The sequence below is a fragment of the Vigna unguiculata genome, chromosome 11, assembly GCF_004118075.2.
Source record: "Vigna unguiculata cultivar IT97K-499-35 chromosome 11, ASM411807v1, whole genome shotgun sequence".
NCBI lineage: Eukaryota > Viridiplantae > Streptophyta > Magnoliopsida > Fabales > Fabaceae > Vigna > Vigna unguiculata.
The window spans coordinates 35,243,065-35,269,574 of NC_040289.1; the positions used below are offsets into that span (position 1 = coordinate 35,243,065).

Here is a 26,510-nt window from a genome sequence, read left to right on the forward strand (position 1 = left end):
TGAAAGTTATTTGAATTTTGAATTACACGATATGGAAGTCATTTGTATTCTGGATTAACTGGATTACATAATTAAAAAGTTATATTTGACCTTTTGTAAAACTTGAAAGTCTTTTCCTAAACGAAAATGGTTTCTAAATTACATGGTTTAGAAGTATTTTTTGTCTTTAGATTGTAGAATTCACAAAGAAAAAAAGGAAAAAAAAAGTTGTGGAGGTGGTGCAGGTAGAAACTGTCCTGAAATTTCAGTTGGTTTGTCCTACTCCAAATATTGATGGCGAAAACGAAAAGAAACATAAAACTAAAGGCTCTTTTACTTTCTATGCTCCTACAATTTCTTTGCACAACTTCTCAAACTTCTGAAATGACCATTTTACCCTATGGAAAAGTGATTTTTGGAAAATATTTTTCAAGCTTTCCAGAATAAATTTTTCAGAACTTCTCATAACATAATTTTTGAAATGAAATTTTTGGAAATAAATTTCCAAAATGTGATTTCCGGAACATAATTTTTAAAATTAATGAAATGAGTTTTGAAATGAAATTTTTGAAAAAAACTTTACAGAACATAAAATATCTTTTGGAATGAGTTTTTATGCACGAAATATGGTTTTGGAAACAACTTTTTGAAATATATGAAGTATATTATGGAAAAAGCTTTTAAAATGAGTATTTTTTTTTGTATTTTCTTTCTTCTTCCTCCGCTACAACATTCTCTCTTTCTTCTTCTTTATTTGCATAGTAGTGTAGCGGTGGTGGTGGAAGGGTGACAGTTGTAATGTAGTGTAATGATGAAGGGATTCTAAGTAATTTTATAATTATTTGATTGTTATTTAATTGATTTACATATCGAAGTTAATAATCTTTTTCATGATAATAAAAGAAAAGGTATTAGTTTTGAATATTATTTTAATTAACTTTAAAAGGATTAATACAAGGAGATAATTTTACTTATACTTCTTTTTTTTTAACAGAAACTATATTTTAATGAAATGAACTACAAAAAGGAAGAAGGAATTGTTTGATTATGGTGTAAGGTATCCATCACATAACGAGTCATATAGGTTGAGATGTTAAGCATATTGTCCTTTTTAATATAATTTTACAACTCATCTTACTGAGTTCAATGTCCGTTTCCGTCTCCGACGGCACACAACAACAGTGCTAAAATGCAATTAATAATCACTTTTTTTTTCCTTTTTTAAATAAAAAGTAACGAAGACCAGTAACAGTTTTAAGGTGTACATATGGAAAATGGTGCATGTTCTCTCTTACACACGACACAAACAAATAGAGACAAAAACATAATAAGAAAAAAAAAAGGGTGAATTCCAGCTTAGTCAAAGTAAACCATTAATTATTTGTACAATAAACGAAGAAGTCTAAGCTTTCAAGAGTAATTGATAAATACAAAATTTCTTGCACCAACATTTTAAAAGAGTAAATCAAACCAATTTAATTCTATTTAATGATGTTATTTTGAAAATATTTTTAACGGTTTTTTTATGAGATTTTTTTTATTCATGATATCAAATTTAAAAATAGAATATTTAAAAAGTGAGATTAATAAAATTAAACGATGCTAATTTATTTTTATAATTAATGTTGAAATAATTATTTTTATTTTATTTAAATTATATGAAAATAGAAATAAACATCTAAATTATTTTTAATTACATTTTTGAAAGTGACAAAATGAGTTGAGTTTTAGATGTAATACAAACTCTTAAGTCAGGTGTATATACATAGTTTACAAGTGTGTGATATATGGTATACATTAATATTTTATTAGCAGAAAAATTAGATCATAAAAATGAAAAAGAAATTGAAACTTACTAAGATAATTTATTTTTGTTTTTACTGAAATAAATAAATAAATAACTAGCACGAACGAAACTTTAATTATGTATTATTTTTATAACGAAAAAATATCTGCATCTTTGGGTTGACATTGATAAACTTTCGGGAATTAAGTGCTGAAGTACAATTTCACCCTACAACGTAATTTTCATTTTGAAAGGTACCCATAATTGATACTAAAACCAAATAATAATAATCATAATTAATAGTAAATAATTAATTATATGATTTAAAGTCGTCAAGTTCTTCTTATAAAAAAAATATTATTTTGACTTGTACTAATTGATAACCTATTTTTAATAGTATTTTAATCATTAAAAAAATTAACTATGTAAAAATATTAACGAGGGTAAACACAATAGTAGCATCCCATATATCACATTCACGTCACTTCCTTCTCAAGCTTCACAAAAAAAGAAGTAAAATACTCTCTCCACGTGTCTAAACGTGCACCCTCGGATCATATCGAATCTCGAAGCCTTACCTTATAAACCCCAACTCATCATTTTCTGTCCTCACACTTTCCAGATCTACCACTCAATTTCCCGTTCCCGTTTCAAAACAGTTCCTACTTCTCTCACACCCTTTCACACTTTCAATATCAGATCCAACATTCTTCAATACATACTCAATCCCTTCAATGGCGAATCCTACACCCGCAGCATTCTCCGCTCTTCTTCTCCTTCTTTCTTTCTTAGTCAACATCGCTTCCGCCGCCGAATCACCGGCGCCGGCTCCGCCTCCGGATATTTCTCCCTCTTCTCCTCCACATTCTCATTCTCCTCATATTGCTCCTTCTTCCCACAATTCCCCTTCCGGCTCGCCTCAATCTCCGTCTCCCGCGCCTTCTCATCGCGATTCGCCGCCCGCTCCTCCGCCTCAGAACAATCAATCTCCTTCGCCGGCTTCATCTCCGTCTCCGAATGGTGCAGATGACGGCGGAGTCAACCACGCCGATGTGGCTGGTGACAGAGGTAAATCGTCCTCAGAAGGAATGAGTTCCGGGAAGAAAGCGGGAATAGCGGTGGGAGTGATTGTCGCTGCCGGCGTGGTTGTGTTGGGAGCGTTAGTGTACAAGAAGCGCCGCCAGAACATGCAACGGTCGCAGTATGGATATGCTGCGAGGAGAGAACTTCTTTAGGTTGGCCTTGCAGTAATATTCGCCATACTGTTCTAGGTTTTTTTACGATTCCAATTCTATTACAGAGTATTCATAACGTCTTAATGATTTGAATTTAAATTTCATTTACAAATCACAAATTTGTTTTTGTTCCTTGCAAGTAGCCAAATGTAGATCCGTGTATTGAATTTTTAGGACTCTTTATCAGTCAATTCCACAGAAATCCCTACCATTGTTTATTTTTCCGTGTGTCTTTTTGATTTCAATGACATGATTATTTGATAATACTGTAAATTACTTATATTACTTCAATTTAGGTTAAAATAAATATCTAGAGTGTGTATTTTATTTTTATCGGATGGATTCAAATCTATTGTATAATTTTTTTTTCTCACTTCCTGCCCCCACAGATCACACGTCATTTAATAATAACTATTTTTTTAATTCACTTCATCAAGTACCCTTCTAAACCCTTGATTCACCAAATACCTCTCTAAACCCTTAATCGAAAGGAACTCCTGTTCCACTGTTTTCTGTGTTCCGGTGATACTGTTTTTGTCTAAGTTGACGAAGACTTCTATTCTGTTGACGTATACATGATATTCGACTTTAGTATATAATCCTCATCGTGATTACGATGGTTAGCAAATAAGTCTTAATTTGTGATTAATATTCATGAATTTATTGGGAGAAAAAGTCAATTTCTTTAATACTGTTTCATAAATAAGTCGAAATCATGTCATTTTTTTTTTATAAATATTTGTGTAAAATATACAGACATGAGTTATAATTAAAAATATATTCACTTGTATAAATTTGGTTTGAACTGGGTTAGATCATTTTTCAAAATCAAATACGAAGTTCGATTAGTCTGATAAAGATGTTGTAGCTTTTGTTTATTTATTTATTTATTTATTGAATTTCATTCTATTTGTTTTCAATTGTTTAGATTCGTTTAATGAATTGGTTTAATTTACTTAGAGTGCTTTAGGTAATTTGAATGGTGAGAAATTAAATGGTAATTAATTGTATTACCTTAGTCTTGGGTCAAAATTTCTATCCCTTTTCCCAGTTTCTGGACCCGAACGACAACGGGAATGGTTGAAAATTAAAGGGAACGACAACGTGATATTTCCGGTCCACAATTTGCGCATATTTCGACGCTGAAAACAAAAAAAATAAAGTATTATTTCGACACTCCACAAATTTTTATACACATTCTATACTCACTATTTTATTTTTTTAATTTATCTCTTTCTTTACATATACAAAAGTAACTTTTTTTAATAATAAAATATCCTTAAAAGTTGAATGTCAACAGATGCAAAATATTATCAGAAAACAGTTTCCTAACGAAAATAAATCTGTATAATAAATATTTTTATTATTACGTATAGATGTGGTATCCAATTATTAATGTATTAATTAAAAATTGCACATCCTTCATAAGTTGATTGTTATTTTTGTAGATGTTAACGTAACTGTGGAGTTTGTATGTAAACAAAGACATATACCGGTTGGTTGGGTGGATATGAAATAACTTAACAACGAAGACATTGGAAATGTGCATGTCATTAATGTAAGAGGTGGCCAAATTGTTGGGTATAACTTGGAAGGTGCTGGATATGTTTTTACTTTTGCTTTTAAGCGTGTCTTTGCTTTAGTCCTCATTCATGCTAAAAACTAACAATCTTTTGACTATGATAAATTATAGTGTACCAAAAATACTAAATAACATGAAAAAATGATATACATGTAAATTATAACTTCATATTCTCTACTAAATTTTTTATACCGTCATTAATATATTTTAAAGAAAGTATGTATATAGATAATACAGAAAAATCTAACACAAAATTCAAATTCGATTTTATCTTGAAAGAAGGCGCACATCTTTTTCGGTCCCTATCAATACAGGTATGTAGAAAGACGTGTTCATGGTTTGACGGAGGCTGAGTAAATGCATTGTGGTTGGTATGTATCCATTTTAGATAATGGACACAGAGAGTTTCACGGACCCAGCTTTAATTGTGCTTCCACTCTTTTAACACTTTCTATGCTTCATTGTTAATAGTTATTTTATACTGTAATGCTATGATTGTTTTTCGTTACCAAAATAATTCAAAAAATAAATATTTTTTTTATATTAATATTTTTGAAATATCATTTTATATTTGATAATAATAATTTAAAAAAAATGAAAAGAAAGATAGTGGGGTAAATTGGTAATTCACACAATAATCACTATAAATCAACCTAAACCAATCCTCTTAAATGTAACGAATTAAGCGTACCAAACAAACTGTTCCATGTTATGCCTTGATTCCAAGTACCTTAAGTCTAAAAATTCGGAATATGTGCAAAAACAACTCTAATTAGATATGTGAGTAAAAAACAATATATTTAATATTGAATGAGTAATATTTATCTCGTTAACAATATTATTTATAGAATATTTATGAGTTTTTATTTACATTATATACAAAATCCCTTTAGGTAGTTTAGGATTTAATTAACTTGATTTGTTTATATGATCCTTGATCGATCATATTAACTTTGTTTTGAAAAACCAATAGGGTTTAGGTGTACGCTATTACTATGACTGAAATATTTGTATCAAGGAAATGTCGTCTTGATTACTTTTCTTTTATGTTTTTGACCATTATTTTTTAAGATTCCATTTAACATTATATTCCTATATTTAAATGTAAACTAAATTAAATACTACCACTTTCTTTTTATTAAATATGTTAAATATGTTTTTAGTCTCTTAATTTTCAGTAAATTTTAAAATTAGTCCATTTTAAAATTTTGTACTATATTGTCATTCATCTTTTGAAATACATGGATTTAGTCTTTTAATCAAATTTTGTTAAGTTTATTTGACATTTCAAACGTGTTTCATAATAGTATTTGACTTAACATTAAAGCAAAAATGTATCAAATATTATAAACAACTCAAATACAATTTTGAAATGCGTACAAAATATTAAATAAACCTAACAAAATTTGAAGAACTAAATCCACGTATTTTGCAAGATGAATGACTAAATTGGTTAAAAGTTTCAAAATGGACTAATTCCAAAATTTTTTGAAAGTTAAGAGACAAAAATATATTTAACTCTTATTAAATTACATTCAATATTTATATATATATATAGGGATGGCAACGGGGCGGGGCGGGTACGGGTATCATGATCCCATCCCCATCCCCATAATAAAAATTCATCCCCATCCCCATCCCCAAACCCAACGGGTATACAACTTTTGACCCATCCCCATTCCCACCGGGTAACGGGTATTTTCTTATACCCATACCCATACCCATTTTTTTATTGTTCCATATATCAATTAAATATTTTTTATAAAAAAAATTTAAAAATCACACCAACGGAATCATGATACTATCAAAATATTCAATATTAAAATAACATACTCTTTTGATTTTCATGATGTCAAATATTAAGAAAAATATTATAATAGTATAAATCTCAAATTAAAGTATCAAATAACAACTAAATAAAATTCAAATAATTATATAAAAGCTAAAAAATTACACATTACTAAAATTTTATAATAACCAAAATATTTATTAATTTTACAAATGATCAGTGGTTTCATTTGCATTCGATCCACCTACACATAGAAAAAAATGAAAAATTAGATATGATATAATAATTGAAATTGAAAATTTTAATTACTAGAATATAATGTACCTTCTTCATCAGATTCATTTTCACTCATGAGAACATCTTTTCCTTTTAATTTTTTAACACCTACAAACACCAAATGTAGAATATTAGATGAGAATTCACAAAAAATACTAACAAAAAATATTAATAAATTTGAGTAACTTACCTAGATGGTTTGAGTTCCATATCCAACTTCTTGTACACATCAAAGCCTCTATAGTAATATGATGAAGTCGACTACGGTGAGAAGTTAATATCTGACCACCAGTACTAAAAGCAGATTCAGAAGCTACAGTTGTTATTGGAATAGCTAAAACATCCCTTGCAATTGCTTGAAGGGTTGGAAACTTTAACCCATTTGTTTTCCACCATGATAGGATATCAAATTCTTGTGTAACCGGCAAATTATCTTCCTCCAAGTAATAATCCAACTCTGTTTTCATAACTGTAGTTCTAGATTTTTTCTTTTTTGCCATAAACTCTAAAAATTCATTCGCATCATTATCAACATCCTTTCCCAACTCCAATGATGTAGCTCTATAAGAAGAAGTTTCATTCTTTTTTGATTGATATTCCAAAACCAAATCATAGCACATTTGACGAATCCTACTAAGTTTCAGATCAAAATCATTACCATACAATTTATAAAAATAATATTCTAACATGTCCATCTTGTACCTTGGATCTAAAACTGAAGCAATTGCCAATATATCATGAATAACACTCCAGTAACTTTCAAAATTGAGAATTAAACATTATCATGAAACAAAAAATAAATAATAAATAAAATTATCATAAAGGAGTAAAGATAATTAAATGTGTGACCCAAATTTGAGAATATCCATTTGAACATAACATAACGGAAAAAAAAATGTATAATTAAGATTATGATAAAAGGAAAAGTACCTTGAAGATCTGCTTAAACCTTAAAGAACAAGCCAAACAATTAAAAGAGAGTAAAAAAGTGTATAACCAAAGTAACAAAAAGAAGAGCTACAAAATAAGAGTCAAACATTTTCATGAAAATAAATAAATAAATAAATAAAGATAATCAAATGTGTAACCTAAAAATTATTTCATAGAATGAAATTGAGGAACACCTATTTGAACATAACCATGTACAGAGAGTAAAAATTATGTAATAAGAAGAAGAAAAATTACCTTCAAAATTAAATCTTGAAAAACAAACCAGACAATTGAGAGAGTAAACAAAATGTATAACAAAAAACAAAGAGAATGAGAAATATGTTATATATATATATATATATATATATATATATATTATATTATATTATATATTATATTACTATGTATATATATATTATATGTGTGGATATCTTATGTTTATATATATATAATTATTTATATATATTATATTATATTATATATTATATTATTATTATTATGTATATATATATTATATGTGTGGATATCTTATGTTTATATATATATATATATATATATATATTTATAGATATATATTTATTTTAAGTATATATTATATTATATTATATAATAATATAAATATAATAATATATATTATATTATTATGTATATATATTATATGTATATGCGTAGATATTTTATGCTTTTATATATATATATATATATATATATATATATATATATATATATATATATATATTTCTTTTAAATTTTTATAAATTTGTAATGTTATAAATTTGTTTATAAAAGATCTCACTAGTTAAATGATTAATTTGTTTTATACGTATATATTATATTATTATGTATATATATTATATGTATATTATATTATATTATATTACATGTATATGTGTAAATATATATATATATATATATATATAAAAGTATATTTTATTTATATGTATATATACTATATTATATTATATTATATTATATTTTATGTGTAAATATATTATTTATTTATATATATTTTTTAGATTATTTAATAAATTATAAATAGTTTAGTAATTTAAGTGGGGACGGGTATTTGGGCGGGTATATATATATCCCCATCCCCATCCCCAGTTGAAAATTTCGGGTATTACCCATACCCATACCCATACCCAGTCAAAGCGGGGATTCCCCGTCAAAACGGGGACGGGTTCGGGTGATACCCACGGGCACGGGTTTATTTGCCATCTATATATATATATATATATATATATATATATATATATATATATATATATATATATATATATATATATATATATATATATATATATATATATATATATATATATATATATATATATTCAGGAGAATAATACTCAAGTTTAAAAATAACAGTATTTTGTCTTAAAAATAAAGATATTTTCAAAATAGTAATACTGAATAGAGTTGAGGTCGTAAAAATGATTTATAGTCCGTTAAACACAATTTCTTCATTATTTGTAGTTGAGTTAAAGAAGTAGATGGTTAGATATTATATATAAAAGTTTCTTAAAAACAAATTGAATCTTGATCTATTACCTTAGAAAAAAAAAATCTTCCACTAGATTAAACGAAATTGCGTAGATTACGTATACAACGGGAATGCTGGTGATTTTTGGCCAATCATATCAAATGTATAACTGTCGTTGTACTTCCACCTTGGATCAAGCCATTGGTCGCATGCTCCATTCTTCTCAACTAAATCAATTTGAAAATTTTCATAAATCGATTAAAAATAATAAGTTCGTAACCGTGATAATGTATGGATGGATGTATACATGATAATTCTTCTAAAGTTATGTTATCAATAAAAAGAAAAAAATAAAAATAGTCTCTAACTGTATAAACTAAGTGCTAAAAATACAGAGAAATATTACAAAATAAAAACTTTAACAATTTTCCTAAGTTGCAAGTCATTCAATACATATTATGTGTTGTCCTCACCTGAATTTTTCTATAATAATAAAAAAGTATGATAAAAGTCTTTCTGAGTTTTCAATCAAACTATTATATTTCCAATGTTTGAGTTAGTACCAAATTTTTGTTGTCGCGTTTTTTCTTTTTGTTTTTGGCCAGATTAAGTGATTTAAACTTTATATTATTTTTATATGTAAATAAATAAAAGAAGGAAACTTGTGATGCTGATAAAGGAGAATCTCACAAATGTTAGGTTATTAGATAGAGATTGACTTGTGATAATTGCAATCATCCATCAATAATAATAAAGGTGCGGAAAATTATAAATTGGTATAAATGACTAAATTACGTTTCAGGAGATAAACGATAGTTTGGTAAAACATTGTATACCCATGCATAATGTATTTAATGTGTTTGTTTAATTTTAAAAAGGTTTTATATTAAATCCAAAAAAAAGGTAAAGATTATATGAATGGAAAACTTAAATAAATTTTGATGTTGCTACGTTGGTTTGTATCGGTTATCAGTTTTTAATTATTCTTAAATGAGCCAAATTTTTTGCATTTGCAAGTCGGTCTGTAAACCAATTCTTGGAGCCAGTTAAATTTTACAAATACGTATATATATATATATATATATATATATATATATATATATATTACTAAAAAAAAGTTGAAGATGCACTAATTAAACTATTTGTTGCTTGGTTCAACCACTATCTTGAGTAGTTCCAAACCAACAACAAAAAAGCATTACAAGTTGACAAATAACTAATCTTGGACATCGTTTATGTTTGACAGAGGACATGCAACAAAATAAGTCATTGTTAGCACATTAAACATGAAAGGTTATGCAATTATATCAAATTTTAGATAGAACTTCATTGTTTAGTGCAATCCTACCCAATTCAGATTCGAAGAGCCTATTAAGAGACTCAAATTTGCAGCTTTACTCTTCAACTTATGCCCTTGATCAAATGAAAATCTGCGTTTATTTTAAGAATTTCTTTAATTCTTTAAAGTGTGTTTATTCTGTCTTCCCAATGATGTCAAATATGTTCTGCACAAATGATTACTTGGCATTTAGGGTATAGCAGCCTTTAACACAATAATAATGCTATCCACAGAAAATATTTCGTGAATTAGATTTCACTATACTGTTTACATTTCCATAGCACCTGCTCAAGATACAAAGAAGTTTTATGCAAATGTATTGATGGAAAAAAATAATAATATAACCAAGTTGAAGCACAACACCATAGATTTTTTAACGTATTTTTTTAATGCATCCTATAAATACTATGAAACATAAAGCAGTCAATGGGAATAACTAGCCTGGGTGATAGCTTCTCACTTGTCCAAGCGAAAGAATTGTTTGATTTTGCAAGTGGGACATTAGGTCTACAATGTCACACTGCAAATGAATCACAACTTATTTAAGAGGTCACTGCCTCAACGAAAGAATGCTTCTCCAAGATGGCAACTGTCTCTTCCTTTGCACTGCAAATGATAGGTGAACAACAACACCCGATTTAATGCAACATAAAACTCATACTTAAAAATATCAAATATACATGGTAACCAAAGATCATGAACTGGTTTGTTCAAAACATGTAAACTCAGATATTCCATCATTCTGCTAGTAAAACGTGTCAGTTTTTGAACCACTTTTATTACTTAAGAAAAGGCTTCAGACAGGAATGATGGCCGTGTTTCATATGCATTTTGCAGAGGTCCACACATTATTAACAGCAGGAAGGTGATGTAAGTTCTCCCAACTGGATGAATTTGGTGTCGTTGAGAATAAAGAAAATAGGGTTTGAGATTAATCTTGTGTATAAATCACATATAGATAATCTATTTATAATAAAGAGACGTACAATTAAAAAGAGTAACCGAAAATAAATAGAGTAAATAGAAGATATTGTTTGATATTGTGATTAACCGTATCTAAACAATATCTAACAGGTGTCATCATTTTTAATGGTGAAATATTAGAACAGAAAAATCCAAGCATTTCCATCGTATATTCGAGTGGGAAAATGATATAACAGAAATAGTTTTGACATATGCATCTTACCGCACAATACATGTTTTAAACAGTGTAGTATAGTAAAGTTTAGACCAGCTACCTTCCAGGTCTAAGTATCCTGTATTTTTGTGGTGTAGTGAGGTCCACAACTGTAGAACCTGCACGACTTGATGGAATCAAACCACCATCATAAACAAAAGCACAGTGTTCCCAGAGGTTCTCAAAATCTTTGGTGGAAAGACTACTTGGCTGTCCACTTAAGTTTGCACTGGTGAGGGCTAGAGCAGTTTCTGAAGCACGGGCAATGGTTCTGATGAAATTGCAATCAGGCACTCTAACTCCTATACTATCCAATCCTGGGTTCAAAGATCGTTCAAGAATACTTGACTCTCCTGCAAAATATCCACGTATACATACTATCAGACAAGACAACTAATAAGATGATTATAACAGAATCAGAGGTTCAAAGAAGATATTTTGACAAAGGGATAGAAGAAATAGGAATAAATTGCTGCATCCTAAACTTCGCTAAATGATTACTTTAGACATATGTTATAGAACACTCTGCAAATTTTACTTTCCATTACATATACACTCTCTCTCAGATATGACTGACAAACCTCGTTTTAGTACAACTGTAACAGGCCCAGGTAGGAGGGAATCAAGCAGATCGTGAGGTAAATGGTCAGTGACGGCAAAACGGGTTATGTCTGATACGTCACCAACACAAATAGCCAAAGGGCTTGTATGTCTACGGCCTTTGATCTCATAAATCCTGTTAACCGCTTCCAATGAGCTGCCAACATGCCCCAATAGAAAGTAAGAGGTAATCATTAATCATTTAGAATGCAATTTAATAGAGAGACATAGGAAGGTGTGGACACTAGAGTGCAAATGAAATTTTCAACACAGTTGATTAAAACAAGAAAACATGTAGGCATTCAGAACGATGGGTATAATGTGGAGCTAATTTTTCTCCCATGTGGTGGTTATGAAGACTTTTTTTTTATATCTTATCAAAACCTGTATGAAATGGATATAGCATAAAGCAATTATTTATCTGCATCCTTTTAGGAAGATCGAATTTTACTGGCCCAACATTTCATTGGATATATTGCCAGGAAATATTGTGAATAGCTTAATATTAGGTTCGTAGATATAAAAACAACAGAAATGTTATAGACATACAAACCTTTTATAGTCTTTTTTTAATAGATAAAAAGCAATCTCTAAGATTTATATTCAAATACAGAAATTCATTAAAATTTCACTAGTTTAAGGGTGCAGTCTCATCAGCTTCATTCTTTCTTAATGCTATACTATACAATACAATAGTGTTTTCATAACTTTTCCAGCAGAAGGTACAGAAAGAAGAAAGATTCAGTTAATCTGAAAATATTTTCGTCTACATTTTTTCTCTTATGTTGATTATACCAAGCTTGAAGTTAATTTTCAAACATAGTTATAACTAAAATCCAAGACAGTAAAACCACTACAACCAATTTTTCTCACATGTACCTAGAAAAATATTAAATGCAACAAAGATGAGCAAAACTAGAAGGCCAGAAACGGAAGTGAAGCTTCAAGGATTTTAAGCATGCATGCTACAAAGGCAATATAAATTTTGAAGCAGAGATTGAAAGAGCAGCATACCAAGCATCACAAGCAAACCCATAGAGCGTATCAGTGGGCACTGCTATGACTTTCCCAGCTTTCAAAGCTTCAACTGCCTCTCCAGCGTAAGCATCCGTGGCTGGATGAACCACCCCACTACCCATATCACAATTTTCCACACTGCAAGCCATGTTTTTCGAGAAACCTCTTCTCAGCCCGTGACACTGTTGCGAACGTCGAACAACTGACAACCTGCGAAACCCTGAAGCACAAGTGTCACATGTGGAACTCAATTTTAGAGTTGACCAGAAAAGGTAAAGTACCGCATAAATTGACACTTTTTTATCCAAAATGCCACCAAAGAAAGCATTATTGACCATGAAACTCAAGTGGGCATACAAGAAGTTAAAACATAACGTTGAAGTGTGACAAATTTGGTTGATTGATTGACCCACCAACTGTTTGATTGAAGTTTCAAAAGAAAAAAAAAAGAGAGAGAGAGAGAGAGAGAAGGGACTGACAAGGGTCGTGATTAAAGGTCACCTCGGAAGGAGAAATTGGAAAAGAAACTAGTGTTGAGGAGAAGCAATCCTTGCGCAGAAACATTCATCGTATGCAAAATCTGTATTCACCTATGCTCTGTTCCATAGTCACTACTACACCAAAGACCTTATAGACACTATGTGTTCATTCAGTTCTCCACTTTCTACAATTGTTTTTCTATTTTATTTTCAAATTAAATATGTTTTACGTTCTTCTAAAATTAGAAACCCTTCTATTTAATTCTTTTAAAATAATGTTACTTTCATCCTTTCAAAATTTAAATCACGATCTTTGATCATAATATTAATAATCATTACCACTTTGAATAATTATCTGAACCTTCACTTTATAACCCTTGGATTGTGTTCGGTAAAACCAAATAGATAAATCTAAAATATATCTAAAAGTATCATTTTAAAAATATTCTTTTTGAAACACTTTATAATGTGTACTTTGAAAGCCTTTTCATACATTTTAGATAATATTTTTTAAAAAGAATAAAGAATTAAAAAATATATTTTGTCATTCCAAAAAGAAAAAACACAGAAGTGAAAAAAACACAAAAACCTTCGACTCTTCAGGCATAAGACATGTGCATTACGACTAACACATGCAAACTTGTAGCACTTCCAAAAATGTTGGATAACATTCATACTTTATTATTTATCTTATGGACTCAATGTTCTAAAGTTTCATAGACTAATCTTACTCAAAGAAATAAATAAAGTTTGGTAAAAAATTATTTTCACAAAAATCAGATTTGGACAATATCAGATCATTTAAATCATAGATTTAGTACGTTATTTATTTGAATAGTCAATTCTATCCAATTTTCAATAATCTTTTACTCAAATTTTCTCTCTTAAATGAAGTCCATAAATTGCTTTTACTCGTGCAATCAAATCCTTCAATAAGTTTATATATATATATATATATATATATATATATATATATATATATATATATATATATATATATATATATATATATATATATATATATAAACTAAAAATCTTCTTTTGTTTTCGTATTTTGCTTTCCACGAACATCCTCCATTAAATTATTTTAAATCTCACCCCCTCTAAATTTATCTATCAAAACATTATATTTTACTCCAAATAGAAAATTCCTAAATTTATACTATTCAAAATATTAACCCCTCTTCCTATAAAATCTCTGATTTTATTAACTTGTGTGCTTTCTATAAATTTCTTAAAATTATTATTACCATTTTACTCTCTGTCTCGGGTAGGTCCATCCTAAATATTCATTTTTAAGCACAAACTAAAGATTTAAGAATTGAACACTTAAAGCAAGTTTGAGCAATTAAAAAAAAATCAATTTAGTGCTTAAATATGTGAAATCTTAATTTAATTCTTGAAACAACGAAAATTCTGAATAAGTCCTTAAATATGTAGAAGCTCTCACAATTATGTTTTGTGATAAGTTTTATGAGACCATTATATGATCAAAATATCAAACTGTAATACTTAGGAATTATTTTACTATTTCTTACATATTCAAAGAATAGATAAAATTATTAGTTATTTCAAAACTTAAAGTGACATCACTTCAAATATTCAAGTACAAAAGTTTTCATTTAACTTGAAATAAAAGAATAACAATTATATTCACTCAATAATTTTTGTAAAAATCAACCAATAAACATGACCAGAAAAAAACTATACAGGAAGAAATTCTCAAACTAGTCATAATAAAGGAAATTAAGCAACCATATTAATGTTATCAGATTCTGCTTTTCTGCTACGCATTTGATTAAAAGTAGTCATTTTCACTGTGAAACAGCTGACACGATATCTTGTTTTCCTTAAACAAGTGTGGTAGCAGATAAAGTAGATAATACAATTCAGTGTCAGCTTGAATATAATAAAGCAAGCTTTGTACAACAAAAAATTCAATAAAAGAAGAAAGCAAGCTTCTTTATCTTTGTGATAGATTGTGGCAAACATACTTGGTCAAAAAAAGAACATGGTAAACACAACCTGTCACAACAACTTTTGCAATGGTCTTGTCATATACACATATCAGTAATGACAAGTCAATCAATACCTAATTGAATAAAGATTAGAGATTTCCACCTTTCTAAGAAAGACAACATCTTTCACAAAATATGTTAATTATTGTTGTAACATAACATGCAATTTGCTAGAATGTACTGTTGAAGCATCAGAATTACATGCAACACTTCAAGTGTTTCTTCCAAAGTGGAAAATGAGCTCTAGTCCTAGAGTAGAAGGTAATAAAGCTTCATTTAGTTTGCTACATCAATGTCAAATCACCAAGATAAACTAACAAGACTTCCTCTCCACTCTGACCAAAAACAAAATCATTCTCTCACCCAAGACTACAAAAAAGAAGGCCAGAAGCCTTCTGGTTTTAATGTGCTGAAAATTGCAATTCCCATCACACCAAAAAAAAAAAAAAAACAGAAATTCCATAGCATGAGAAGCTATATTCTAAGTCACTATTGCTTGCTGCCATAAGCTGTACAATGAAGTCTGGTGAAGATGTAAAAATGTATAAAGTCTAATTCCCTATACACAATAAGTACTTCCAAATCAATAATGAAAAACAATCAGCTGCATCCTCTAGTGTTAAGAGAAGCCAAACAAACACATCAATTCAACTCTGATTTGAGTTATGTTCATTTTGCACCACAGGTTGACTGTGGTTTGAAGGACCTGAACCTGAATCTGAATTAGGAGTGTTTGAAGATTGTGGATTTTGTCCTGTTTGTGGCATCAATTGAGGGCCTTGTCGCTGCTCTGATGAAGCCTGTGATCTTCTTCTCCATCTATAGAACTCCACAAGAATAGAACTCCCACTCATCACCACACCAAAACCAGCAAATGTGGCCAGAAGGATAGACAAAACAGCTTGCACACGAACCTGTAGGAGACAAAAGACATAAAGAGAGTCAGAACGCTTGGCCTTCTGCATTTAGGAGTCTCGTACACACTTTCAAGCATCCATATAACCAACCAATTATGCAAGAAAAATGTGGTGAATGTACTTTGGAATCAGGATATGCATAAACCAACTTAGATAAAATCAGATTAGATATCCTTTGTTCCATTACATCCCCCAAGAATCTGCATGTTCTATGGAAATTTGGAGACGATATAATTTCATCCGTACCACATCTGATACTGTTGTTTTTCTTTCAGAGATAAAAAAAGTATTACTCTATTCATTTGATCATTTATTTCTCATAAAATATTGCCAAACTTTGTTTTACAGGTAACAAGCATTTGGTTCAGACAAAAATTCCTTACCACGGAGTAAAAAATATGCGCAAAGAGAACCACCATAGCAAACTGGACAGAAGCATAAATCCAGATGAACCTGCTCTTCACTGGACACCAGAGTTTAAAACAAAAATGTTAGGACACATAGATCAGCAAACCAACCTAGCAGAAAAGAGCAACACCGACATCAATCAAAACAGTTTCAATAGCACAAAAGGATATGTTAGATAAAAGTCATTTAAATGAGTGGAAATAGATGCATGAAAGATGCAATGGCACTTCCTATATCTGACGAGTTATTGAGACAAGTATTTTACATATTTACCAATGTTCAAACCTACCCATGGTTGATGATGTCATGGAGGAAAGTAGACCCAGTACACAGGAAAATGGAAGAGATATGGCTATTGCACCAGTACCCATTTTTCCAACCTACAGAGAGTTGAATAACTGAGCATACACAAAATTGCAAATTTCATAATTCTGAGAGGACTGATGTTCTTACCAATAGCTGCTCAAGAAAGCAGAAATACGCAAGCATGCTGACAATGACAAGAACTGGGACTTCCTGCCATACCCTATTAAAATGAGCAGACAAATTAAAGGGGTGATTATTGTAAAATAAGATGAAATAGGGTTTTGGGATTAATCTCCCTTGTGTAAACCCTACACAAAGGACAGTTTATTTATATTGATAATGGGCCAAATCCCAGAAATACATAATGGGCTGAGCCCAACTATTAAACACAATATTATATCATCTAACACTCCCCCTCAAGCTGGTGCATACAAATCGTATGTACCAAGCTTGTTACAAAGATAATCAATTCTAGGTCCTCGAAGAGACTTAGTGAAAATATCTGCTAATTGATCACTTGAGTTGACAAACTCGGTCTTGATGTCCCCGGATAGGATTTTTTCTCGAATGAAGTGACAGTCGATTTCAATGTGTTTGGTCCTCTCATGAAAGACAGGATTAGAGCTAATATGAAGAGCAGCCTGATTGTCACATATGAGTGTCATTTGAGTGACATCTCCAAATTGCAATTCTTGAAGCAATTGCTTAAGCCAAACAAGTTCACATGTGGCTAAAGCCATAGCTCTATATTCTGCTTCTGCACTAGATCTTGCCACAACACTTTGTTTCTTGCTCTTCCAAGAGATCAAATTACCACCAATTGAGACACAATATCCGGAAGTAGATCTTCTGTCGGAAGGAGATCCTGCCCAGTCAGCATCTGAATAACATACAACTTTTGTATCAGAGTTGGAATCATATAGTAAACCTTTTCCAGGAGAGCTTTTGATATACTTTAATATGCGAATAACTGCATTCCAATGTTCTTCACATGGGGAATTAAGGAATTGACTCACCACGCTAACAGCAAAGGAAATATCAGGACGAGTAACAGTAAGATAATTCAACTTTCCAACTAACCGTCTGTACTGTTTAGGATCTGAGAAAGGCTCCCCCTGTTTAGGTAGAAGTTTAATATTAGGATCCATGGGTGTTTCTACTGCTTTAGAATTCATTAATCCAGTTTCCTCCAGAATATCCAATGCATATTTCCTCTGAGATATGACAATACAACTATTGGATTGTGCTACTTCAATACCCAAGAAATACCTGAGTTTTCCAAGATCTTTGGTCTGAAAATGACGACAAAGATGTTGCTTTAAGAGGGAGATGCCAAGGTTGTCGCTTCCTGTGAGAACAATGTCATCAACATACACTATTAAGTAGATACATCCAGCACTGGAGTGACGATAAAAAACTGAATGATCCACTTCACTGCGAGACATGCCAAATTGTTGAACAACACTACTGAATTTTCCAAACCAAGCCCGAGGAGACTGCTTTAGGCCATATAAAGATTTGTGAAGACGACAAACCAATCCAGAAGACTCCCCCTGAGCAACAAAACCCGGAGGTTGCTCCATATAAATTTCTTCATTCAAATCGCCATTGAGGAATGCATTTTTGACATCAAGTTGGTGAAGAGGCCATTGGCGAAGAGCAGCCATGGCAATGAATAAGCGAACAGATGCCATCTTGGCCACTGGAGAAAAAGTATCACCATAATCCAAACCAAAGATCTGTGTGTAACCTTTGGCAACAAGGCGAGCTTTGAGATGGTCAACAGTGCCATCAGGGCCAACTTTGATAGCATAGACCTACCTGCAACCAACAACAGATTTCCCGGATGGTAATTGAACAAGATCCCATGTTCCACTATGCCTGAGAGCACTCAATTCATCAAGCATGGCCTGACGCCAACCAGGGTGGGCTAATGCATCACCTAAAGATTTTGGAATTGACAAAGAGGAAATAGACGAAAGGCATGTATAGAAAGATGGAGAGATTCTATGATAACTCAAAGCAGCATAATGAGGGGAATGATTACGGGTAGAACGCATACCTTTACGAAGGGCAATGGGAAGATCAGACTCAGTTGTTGGAACCGGAGGAGACAAATAATTCGGCACTTGATGTGAGTCATGAGTTGGTGGTTGGCAACGATGTCTTCTGCTATAAACCTGAAGAGGTGGTCTATCCGCAATAGGTACACTCGGAGGTGGCTGAGGAGAATCCGAGGTGGCACTGGAAGTGGACACACTAGGAGGATCACACACAACAGGGATGTCTATAGTAGTAGATGGTGGCTCACAACGAGAAGAGGGGTGTGTGAAGTAAAAAGAAGACTCGTCAAAGGTGACATCAGCGGAGATAAAATGACGGTTGAGGGAAGGAGAGAAACACTTATACCCTTTTTGTGAGCGGGGGAATCCTAAGAAGACACATTTGTGGGCTCTCGGAGACAACTTATCCAAGCCAGGACTAAAATCATGAACAAAACATGTGGACCCAAAGACTTTAAGAGGTAAAGGGTGAAGAGGGTCGTAAGGAAATAAAATAGAATGAGGAACTTGGTTATGCAAGACTGAAGAAGGCATGCGATTAATAAGATAACAAGCAGTAAGAACCGCATCACCCCAAAAATGTGAAGGAACTGCACCATGAATGAAAAGAGTGCGAGTTGTTTCAATAAGGTGCATATTCTTGCGCTTAGCCACTCCATTTTGTTGGGGTGTATAAGCTCATGATGTTTGATGAAGAATGCCCTGAGAAGCCATAAAATGTTTGAAGGATTGAGAGAGATATTCACGACCATTATCACTCCGCAAATTTCGGATAGAAACCCCAAACTGTGTTTTAATTTCATGAAAGAATGATTGAAAAATAGAGAACAACTCAGAACGATTTTTCATTAAATATAACCAAGTACATCTTGAATAATCATCAATAAAAGTAACAAAATACTGAAAACCTAAAGTAGACTTAACACGACTAGGTCCCCAAATGTCCGAATGAACTAATGCAAAAGGGGACAAAGCTCGTTGTGAGACACTACAAGGAAACGAACTACGACTATGCTTTCCTAATTGACAAGACTCACACGACAAACTAGATAAGTTGGACAAGCTGGGGACAAGTTGTTGCAGTTTGGCAAGGCTGGGATGACCAAATTGTGCATGAAGAAGGGATGGTGATTCCATAGCCGCGCCAACATGTGAAGGAGGACGAAGATGATACAGACCATGAGACTCACATCCGGTGCCAATCATGTGTCTCGAACTCCGGTCCTGTAAACAAACAGAATCTTTGGTAAAGGAAATAATACAATCAAGAGAACGAGTTAGTCGACTGACAGATAATAAATTGAATGGAGACCCAGGAACATAAAGAACATGATCAATGGATATGGATGGAAAAATATTAACAGTACCAACACCATGAGATGAGACTCTAGACCCATCAGCCATTGTAACTGAGGGTAAATGATGCGGACAAGACAAAGAAGAAAACAAAGATTTGTTACCAGTAATATGGTCTGTGGCGCCTGAGTCAAGAACCCAAGGACCAAGAGAATCAGAGTGAGTCAGGCCAACGAATGATGTACCTGTGCGTGCAACAGAGGCAGATGTAGTGGAACTAGAACTTTGACGTTCCTCATACCATTTGAGAAAGTCGTTGAAAATGGCAGGATGCCCTGCGGTATCAGATGAAGCAGGATCCACAGTCGCTGATCGGGGAGGAGGATCAGAGTGAACTACTGCAGCAGACCGAGGAGGACGTCCATGTAGAGCATAACATTTGTCAATCTTGTGGCCTAATTTGCCACAATGGTCACACTTGGGTCGTCCCTTTCCCGGCTTGCGAGAAAGATTGCGATCATCCTGCTGAGAGACCAAGACTGAGGAATCATCAGCACAAGTAGATGTATCAATGATTTGTTTTCTTGGCACACGTAAAAGGGCAGAACTAGTAGCAGTGAAGTTGGGCACAACAGGAGACCCCAAAATCTGGTCGCGAACATGGGAATATTCATCAGAAAGACCATGTAATGCCAATAACATAAAGAACTTTGACCGTTGCTCAAGTTCTTCAGCTGGAGTGGAGGCCGGAGGCAATAACTCATTAAACTCATGCAGAAGGGCATGAATTTTGCCCAAATAATCAGCCATGGGTCCAGGACTCTGCGGAGCAACAACTTTGAAAAGATCCTGACAAACACCATAAAGACGCTGAGTGTCATTGGTGTATAACAACTTGGCCTGTGCCCAAACGTCTGAACATGTTTCATATGAACGAAACATTTGTTTCAGCGAAGAGTTAATGGTGGACTTAATGACGATGCATAATTGGGCATCAATTTTCGTCCAGCGGGAAACTTCATCTGCAGCAACTGTAGTTACACTCTGGGTGAGATGATCTTCATATCCTTGACTCTTGAGCCAAAGTTTGATATTGGATGCCCATGTCGCGTAATTTGTGCCATCCAACTTGTCAATGGATAAATGCACATTGACGTAGTTGGTATAAACAGAGGGTTCAGACAGCGGAGTGCTTGAAGATGACACACTCGAATTGGCAGGCAGCGGAAGAAGCCATAGAGGGAGAAACCCTAAAAATTCAAGGTGCTCCGATTGAAACAACAACCACAGATTCAGAAAGAGCTCAAGAAGGCGATTCAGGCGAAGTTGATCGGCGCAGAAAACGACCGGCGACGCGCCGTCACGCGCGGCGGAGAGGTGGCGGCTGCCGGAGCTTGCGGCGGCGCGTGGAGGCGCGTGAGAGCTCCGATGGCGGCGATCTCTGCGGCGTTGGAGTCGCCTGGCCGAGACGAACAAAACCGTCTGGTCGTCGGTCGAAACTGCAGCTCCGGTGACGGCGGTGGCGACGGAGGCGACGGTGACGACGGCAGAAGCGGCGGCAATGAGCGGCGGCGGGACGATGGCTATAGTAAACTAACCTAAGCTCTAGATACCATGTAAAATAAGATGAAATAGGGTTTTGGGATTAATCTCCCTTGTGTAAACCCTACACAAAGGACAGTTTATTTATATTGATAATGGGCCAAATCCTAGAAGCCCAACTATTAAACACAATATTATATCATCTAACAATTATAATAATTGATAATCCACAATGAAAGAATTTATAAATAAAGAAATAACAAAAACACACTATTCCACTAGTAGTAGCTGCAGAACTTCAAGAAAAACTATTGACTTCATAAGCATCACAAATGATCTGTATCGCAAACAATGTTTGAATCATTACATAGCATGTCAGTCCATTACTTAAATTTCTAAGGCGTGAAAGTAAACTAGCTGGTCTGTATCTCAGATGGTGTGATAAGTTGATAACCATTATTACATGCATGAAGCAGAGGACACAAGAGAAAATTTTGGCTAAATAACAACAAACAAGAGGCAGGAAGTGATTCAAGATTATTAAAGTCTGAATTTAGTTCATACAGTGAATAGACATGTAAATACAGGCATTGACTATGCCTGTATTTAAGACTATATATGAACTAAATTCAATTCATACATTAAGATTCTATGATATCCATTTAGTTCCTCATTGAAGCATATTGTTGTAACTCATTCATCGGTAAGATCCTTAAGAAACAAAAAGGAAATAGACATGCCTGTATCCAGCTGCATCTTCCAGCTGAGACCTAGTTGCACCATTATTTCGATTTCGAACACTTTGGATCCGCAATAGAGTGACAGGTAGGTTTCGAACTTCCTCCTTGCACACATCACAGGTCTTGTTACCCTTTATACTAAACCATTTAATAGCGCATTCTTGGTGAGCCAGAGCAAGTTCACCTTTGCAGCTGCATTCCAACTTGAAGGTCTCACCTCCTTCACACAGATCAACCAGACAAATTCTACACACAGCCTCTTCTTCGGCTATATCTTCACCATTAGCGTCTTCATTTTCTGCACCATGCAAGATATGAAGATGTTGGTGTTCTAAAATTATAAATTAAACTAAAATGTCTCCAGAGAAAGTGGGAATTCTTTTTAAGAAAATCTGAGAGTGGGAGAGTGGATTCTATTCCACCACCAGATAATTCAAAGTTGGCATATAAAATTCTACAATTTTCCATGAGTGCAAGCAAAAGCAAATGTTTATAATGGGATACCAGTATCATTTGTCGAAGTGTCTACCAATACATCTCCTTCCTTTACTCGAGGAGTGGAAGGAACAATGCGAAAAAATGAATCCATCCTCCTTAAGTTTTTATCTTTGTTGTTGGCAGGTACTGAAAGAGAGCGAGCTATCTTCCTCTGGGCTTCTTTTTTCTGTGAAAATTAACTAATAGGTTAAAACAAAGGTTATTAAAACGACTTAAGATTTACCAACAATGTCTACCACATATAACTACAGAAAAATGGAACTTAAAAAGCATCATTAAATCTCACATTTAGAGGACCACCAACACTTCCACCATGAGAAGATTCATTGTTTGATTGTCTAATTTCATCTAGTGGTAATGATGATGTTCTCTTAATCCTAGGAGTAAATATCTTAGTAAGAGACAATGATCTTGCAATTGAAGGCTTTTCTCCAATGCCTGAAGAGGAAACTTCTGAAGCCGCAGTATTTGCCTTTTCAACATCTGCTGCTGGTGTACGATACCTGAAGCTCAGTTTTGGGAGCAGGCTTCTTATGGCTGATTTTCCTCTTGATGTTGAAGGCCCAGGAGAGTTATATGTAGGAGGATCAACAGAGCGAGAACTGACAAGAAAATTCACTCTCTTTGGAGTAGGAGTGGGATTGGAACTTGGTGTTGGTGGCATTTTGATTGCAACAAAATCTTGAGAACTCTCTTCTGTTCTTGAGGGTATTTCTAGGAGAAGATTCTGTCGCTTCCGAGGAGGAACATGCGATGTTTCTTCAGTTATCCCCATTGGATCATCAACCTACAAATAAATATAGAATTTATAAATTAAATGCTGCGGCATTGAGATACATGTAAACAACATTACACCTAATAAAACTATTTCAGTAGTCAATGAATCCTTTTTCCTGGTCATAGCTTGAAATATCAAACTACTACACAATTAGACTATATGAAACAGGGATGCGGAGTTTTTTTTTCTTTTCTCCTTCCAGCCAATCTATTAACTCACCTCCTCACTTCTAAGTGCAATGTCTAATTGTTATGAAAATATAAACTAGTACTCAAACTGCTTCTGTCAAGAAGTAGGAAAGTGTAATTGGAAGTATAATCAAATTATAAACAGTTATGCAGTGATTGAATGTTGAAATCCTCTCCCGTAAAACTTCTCTATAATGTTTCACGAGAGAAAAACATGAAATCAATTTCTCTATAAGATAAAATTATCTAATACACAAGTTAATTTATAGAAATTCTCTAGTATCACTTCACCAAGTCTTTATCTTTTAATTGTGCATGAGCTAATTTTAACTTACGGAGAAAGTCTATTTCATTTTTTTCTCTCCTAGAAATCCTTATGGAGAAGTTGGTTCAAAGACTCTAAATCAACAAAAGAGTAGCCGAGATTTTCAACAGAAAGGTATCATACAATCAGCAATTATGTGCCCCAATGTTGAATATGAAGTCCCCCTACAGTGACCTTAAACTTTAATCCAAATCCTATTTGAAATAAAATTCTGAGCAAATTATTTAGTGATACATATTTATGGAGTGAATTAAATAATAGATGTTTGGCTGAACATATTCAAGCTTCTAACCAACTGGGTCCTATGCGTGTCTGGATGCAAACTACATATGACATATTCAACTGCATAATTCAAAGAACTTTGGGAAACAAACAAAAGTAGCTGGAAGCTGGTTGCAGTCAGTTTTCATGCACACACATAAGAGATCAGAACAAACACGCTAACAAATAAAAGGAGTAAAATTCACACCAAGAAATAACATACTACAGGAATAAATCCCACGCATACAGTTTATGAAAAAAATTCAAACAAATCAAGCTCTGAGTATTATAAAATATATGCGTATGATATATATGAGTCCAAAAACTGACCCAATTATTGAAATAAAAGTATAAAATACATAAAAAAAAAAAAAAACTTCGTCACTGGTAATGATTGTTTCCAGTGTTCATAGCATGTCTACTACAACAAAAAAATAAATTTGGAAATTTCGGTCCGAAGAATCAACAACCAAACAAAACCAAAACTGACAGAAGGAGGGAGAAACGATAGTATTTATTAAGAAAGAGAAAGAACGCGAAATAAAAAAAGATAATAAACAGTTCAAACTAGTGACTAATCTTTGAAATAAACCAGACCCTATGCTATGCCCCAGATTGGAGCACACAAGAAGATGCAAAACGAATAACCAAAAGTGGTACCTTTTGAACTGGAAGAGAAACTGTTCGTCTGCAAGAACCTGCGTCATGTTCCTCATTCACAGGCTTTTCCTCTGTACTCATTTTTCTGTAGCAAAAGAATGCAAACCCAGAAATTGGAAATAGAAGACCAACCCAAATTGCAAATAAAAATCAGTTCTTGAAGACACCAATTATTCCCATACCACTTATTGCTGGGTACATGGAAGAGATGGTGATGACAGAGACAACTAAGATTTATGGGTTACAAAAAAAAGGAAGCGAGTGTGATTAAGCACAGAGACCAAGCTTGACATTTATGACACACTTAGTGGGGTACCCTTCCCTATGATCTGCTACCACTCACACACACTTCATAAGTTATTCTCACCACTGTTAAAATATGCAGAATGTTTATATTAACAAAAGAAAACTACCTAATCAGATAATAATAAAACGAGATTAATTTACATAATCAAAGAAGTTTAGTATATTATATTTCCACCTATCTGCAGAAACTACTAAACTAGTTTCAGTTCCCCCACAAGACAGGAACTTTAAATAGTGAATGAGTGGTGAGAAAGTTAGGAGAAGAAAACAAATACACCCAATCACATTCACCACACCTTGCTCTCACTCCCAACTTCCCATGATCAATGACATTCAATGTCTTTTAAACTTGCCTTTAGCTTCAAAACAAAAAATAAAGGATGCATTTATTACTTAGCTTCCAATTTTTGTTCCAAAATTGTTAATATTTTATCATTTCCAATTTTTTGAATAGTATTTTATATTTGCCTAAATATAACAATTGTTATAGAAGTAGCAAATATTAACTAGGGTTATTTTAGACCTATTTAAA

The 26,510-nt window shown here is 32.8% G+C and overlaps 3 protein-coding genes across 7 annotated transcripts; 1 reads left to right on the forward strand and 2 right to left on the reverse strand.

Moving 5' to 3' along the window:
* The first annotated feature begins 2,357 nt into the window (after nt 1-2,357).
* LOC114168811 (vegetative cell wall protein gp1) lies at nt 2,358-3,264 on the forward strand. The gene has a single exon (XM_028053767.1). The coding sequence runs from the start codon at nt 2,500-2,502 to the stop codon at nt 2,998-3,000; it is 501 nt and encodes a 166-aa protein (XP_027909568.1). The 5' UTR covers nt 2,358-2,499; the 3' UTR covers nt 3,001-3,264.
* A 7,353-nt stretch (nt 3,265-10,617) lies between these two features.
* LOC114168778 (yrdC domain-containing protein, mitochondrial) lies at nt 10,618-13,938 on the reverse strand. 4 transcript variants are annotated; one of them, XM_028053721.1, is made up of 5 exons: nt 13,673-13,938; nt 13,191-13,413; nt 12,158-12,333; nt 11,638-11,929; nt 10,618-11,005 (listed from the first exon to the last, which is right to left on the reverse strand). In XM_028053721.1, the coding sequence occupies exons 1-5, from the start codon at nt 13,755-13,757 to the stop codon at nt 10,942-10,944; spliced, it is 840 nt and encodes a 279-aa protein (XP_027909522.1). In that variant the 5' UTR covers nt 13,758-13,938; the 3' UTR covers nt 10,618-10,941. The 4 variants fall into 4 exon arrangements, with proteins under 4 accessions (XP_027909522.1, XP_027909523.1, XP_027909526.1 ...); XM_028053722.1 differs by having other exon boundaries at nt 13,695-13,866; XM_028053725.1 differs by having other exon boundaries at nt 13,191-13,403; nt 13,695-13,836.
* Nucleotides 13,939-16,026: 2,088 nt separating this feature from the next.
* Nucleotides 16,027-26,202, reverse strand: LOC114169263. Of its 2 annotated transcripts, XM_028054331.1 has the most exons (9): nt 25,855-26,202; nt 25,673-25,757; nt 23,747-24,247; nt 23,467-23,626; nt 22,963-23,260; nt 17,469-17,541; nt 17,305-17,395; nt 16,991-17,070; nt 16,027-16,604 (listed from the first exon to the last, which is right to left on the reverse strand). In XM_028054331.1, the coding sequence occupies exons 2-9, from the start codon at nt 25,751-25,753 to the stop codon at nt 16,338-16,340; spliced, it is 1,551 nt and encodes a 516-aa protein (XP_027910132.1). In that variant the 5' UTR covers nt 25,754-25,757; nt 25,855-26,202; the 3' UTR covers nt 16,027-16,337. The 2 variants fall into 2 exon arrangements, with proteins under 2 accessions (XP_027910132.1, XP_027910131.1); XM_028054330.1 differs by having other exon boundaries at nt 25,673-26,201.
* Between the last annotated feature and the right edge of the window lie 308 nt (nt 26,203-26,510).

Bases quoted from the DNA above. Each gene is read 5' to 3' on its own strand.
- LOC114168811 (XM_028053767.1), top strand. From the start codon at position 2,500: ATGGCGAATCCTACACCCGCAGCATTCTCCGCTCTTCTTCTCCTTCTT.
- LOC114169263 (XM_028054331.1), bottom strand. From the start codon at position 25,753: ATGAGTACAGAGGAAAAGCCTGTGAATGAGGAACATGACGCAGGTTCT. The intron at 23,261-23,466 runs GTATCCCATTAT...TGCATGGTGCAG, and splicing joins CACTTCGACAAATGATACTG to AAAATGAAGACGCTAATGGT. The intron at 16,605-16,990 runs GTAAGGAATTTT...TGTCTCCTACAG, and splicing joins CGCATATTTTTTACTCCGTG to GTTCGTGTGCAAGCTGTTTT.
- LOC114168778 (XM_028053721.1), bottom strand. From the start codon at position 13,757: ATGTTTCTGCGCAAGGATTGCTTCTCCTCAACACTAGTTTCTTTTCCA. The intron at 13,414-13,672 runs GTCAGTCCCTTC...CTTGTGCTTCAG, and splicing joins GACCTTTAATCACGACCCTT to GGTTTCGCAGGTTGTCAGTT. The intron at 12,334-13,190 runs GTATGCTGCTCT...GCATGTTGGCAG, and splicing joins GGGTTTGCTTGTGATGCTTG to CTCATTGGAAGCGGTTAACA.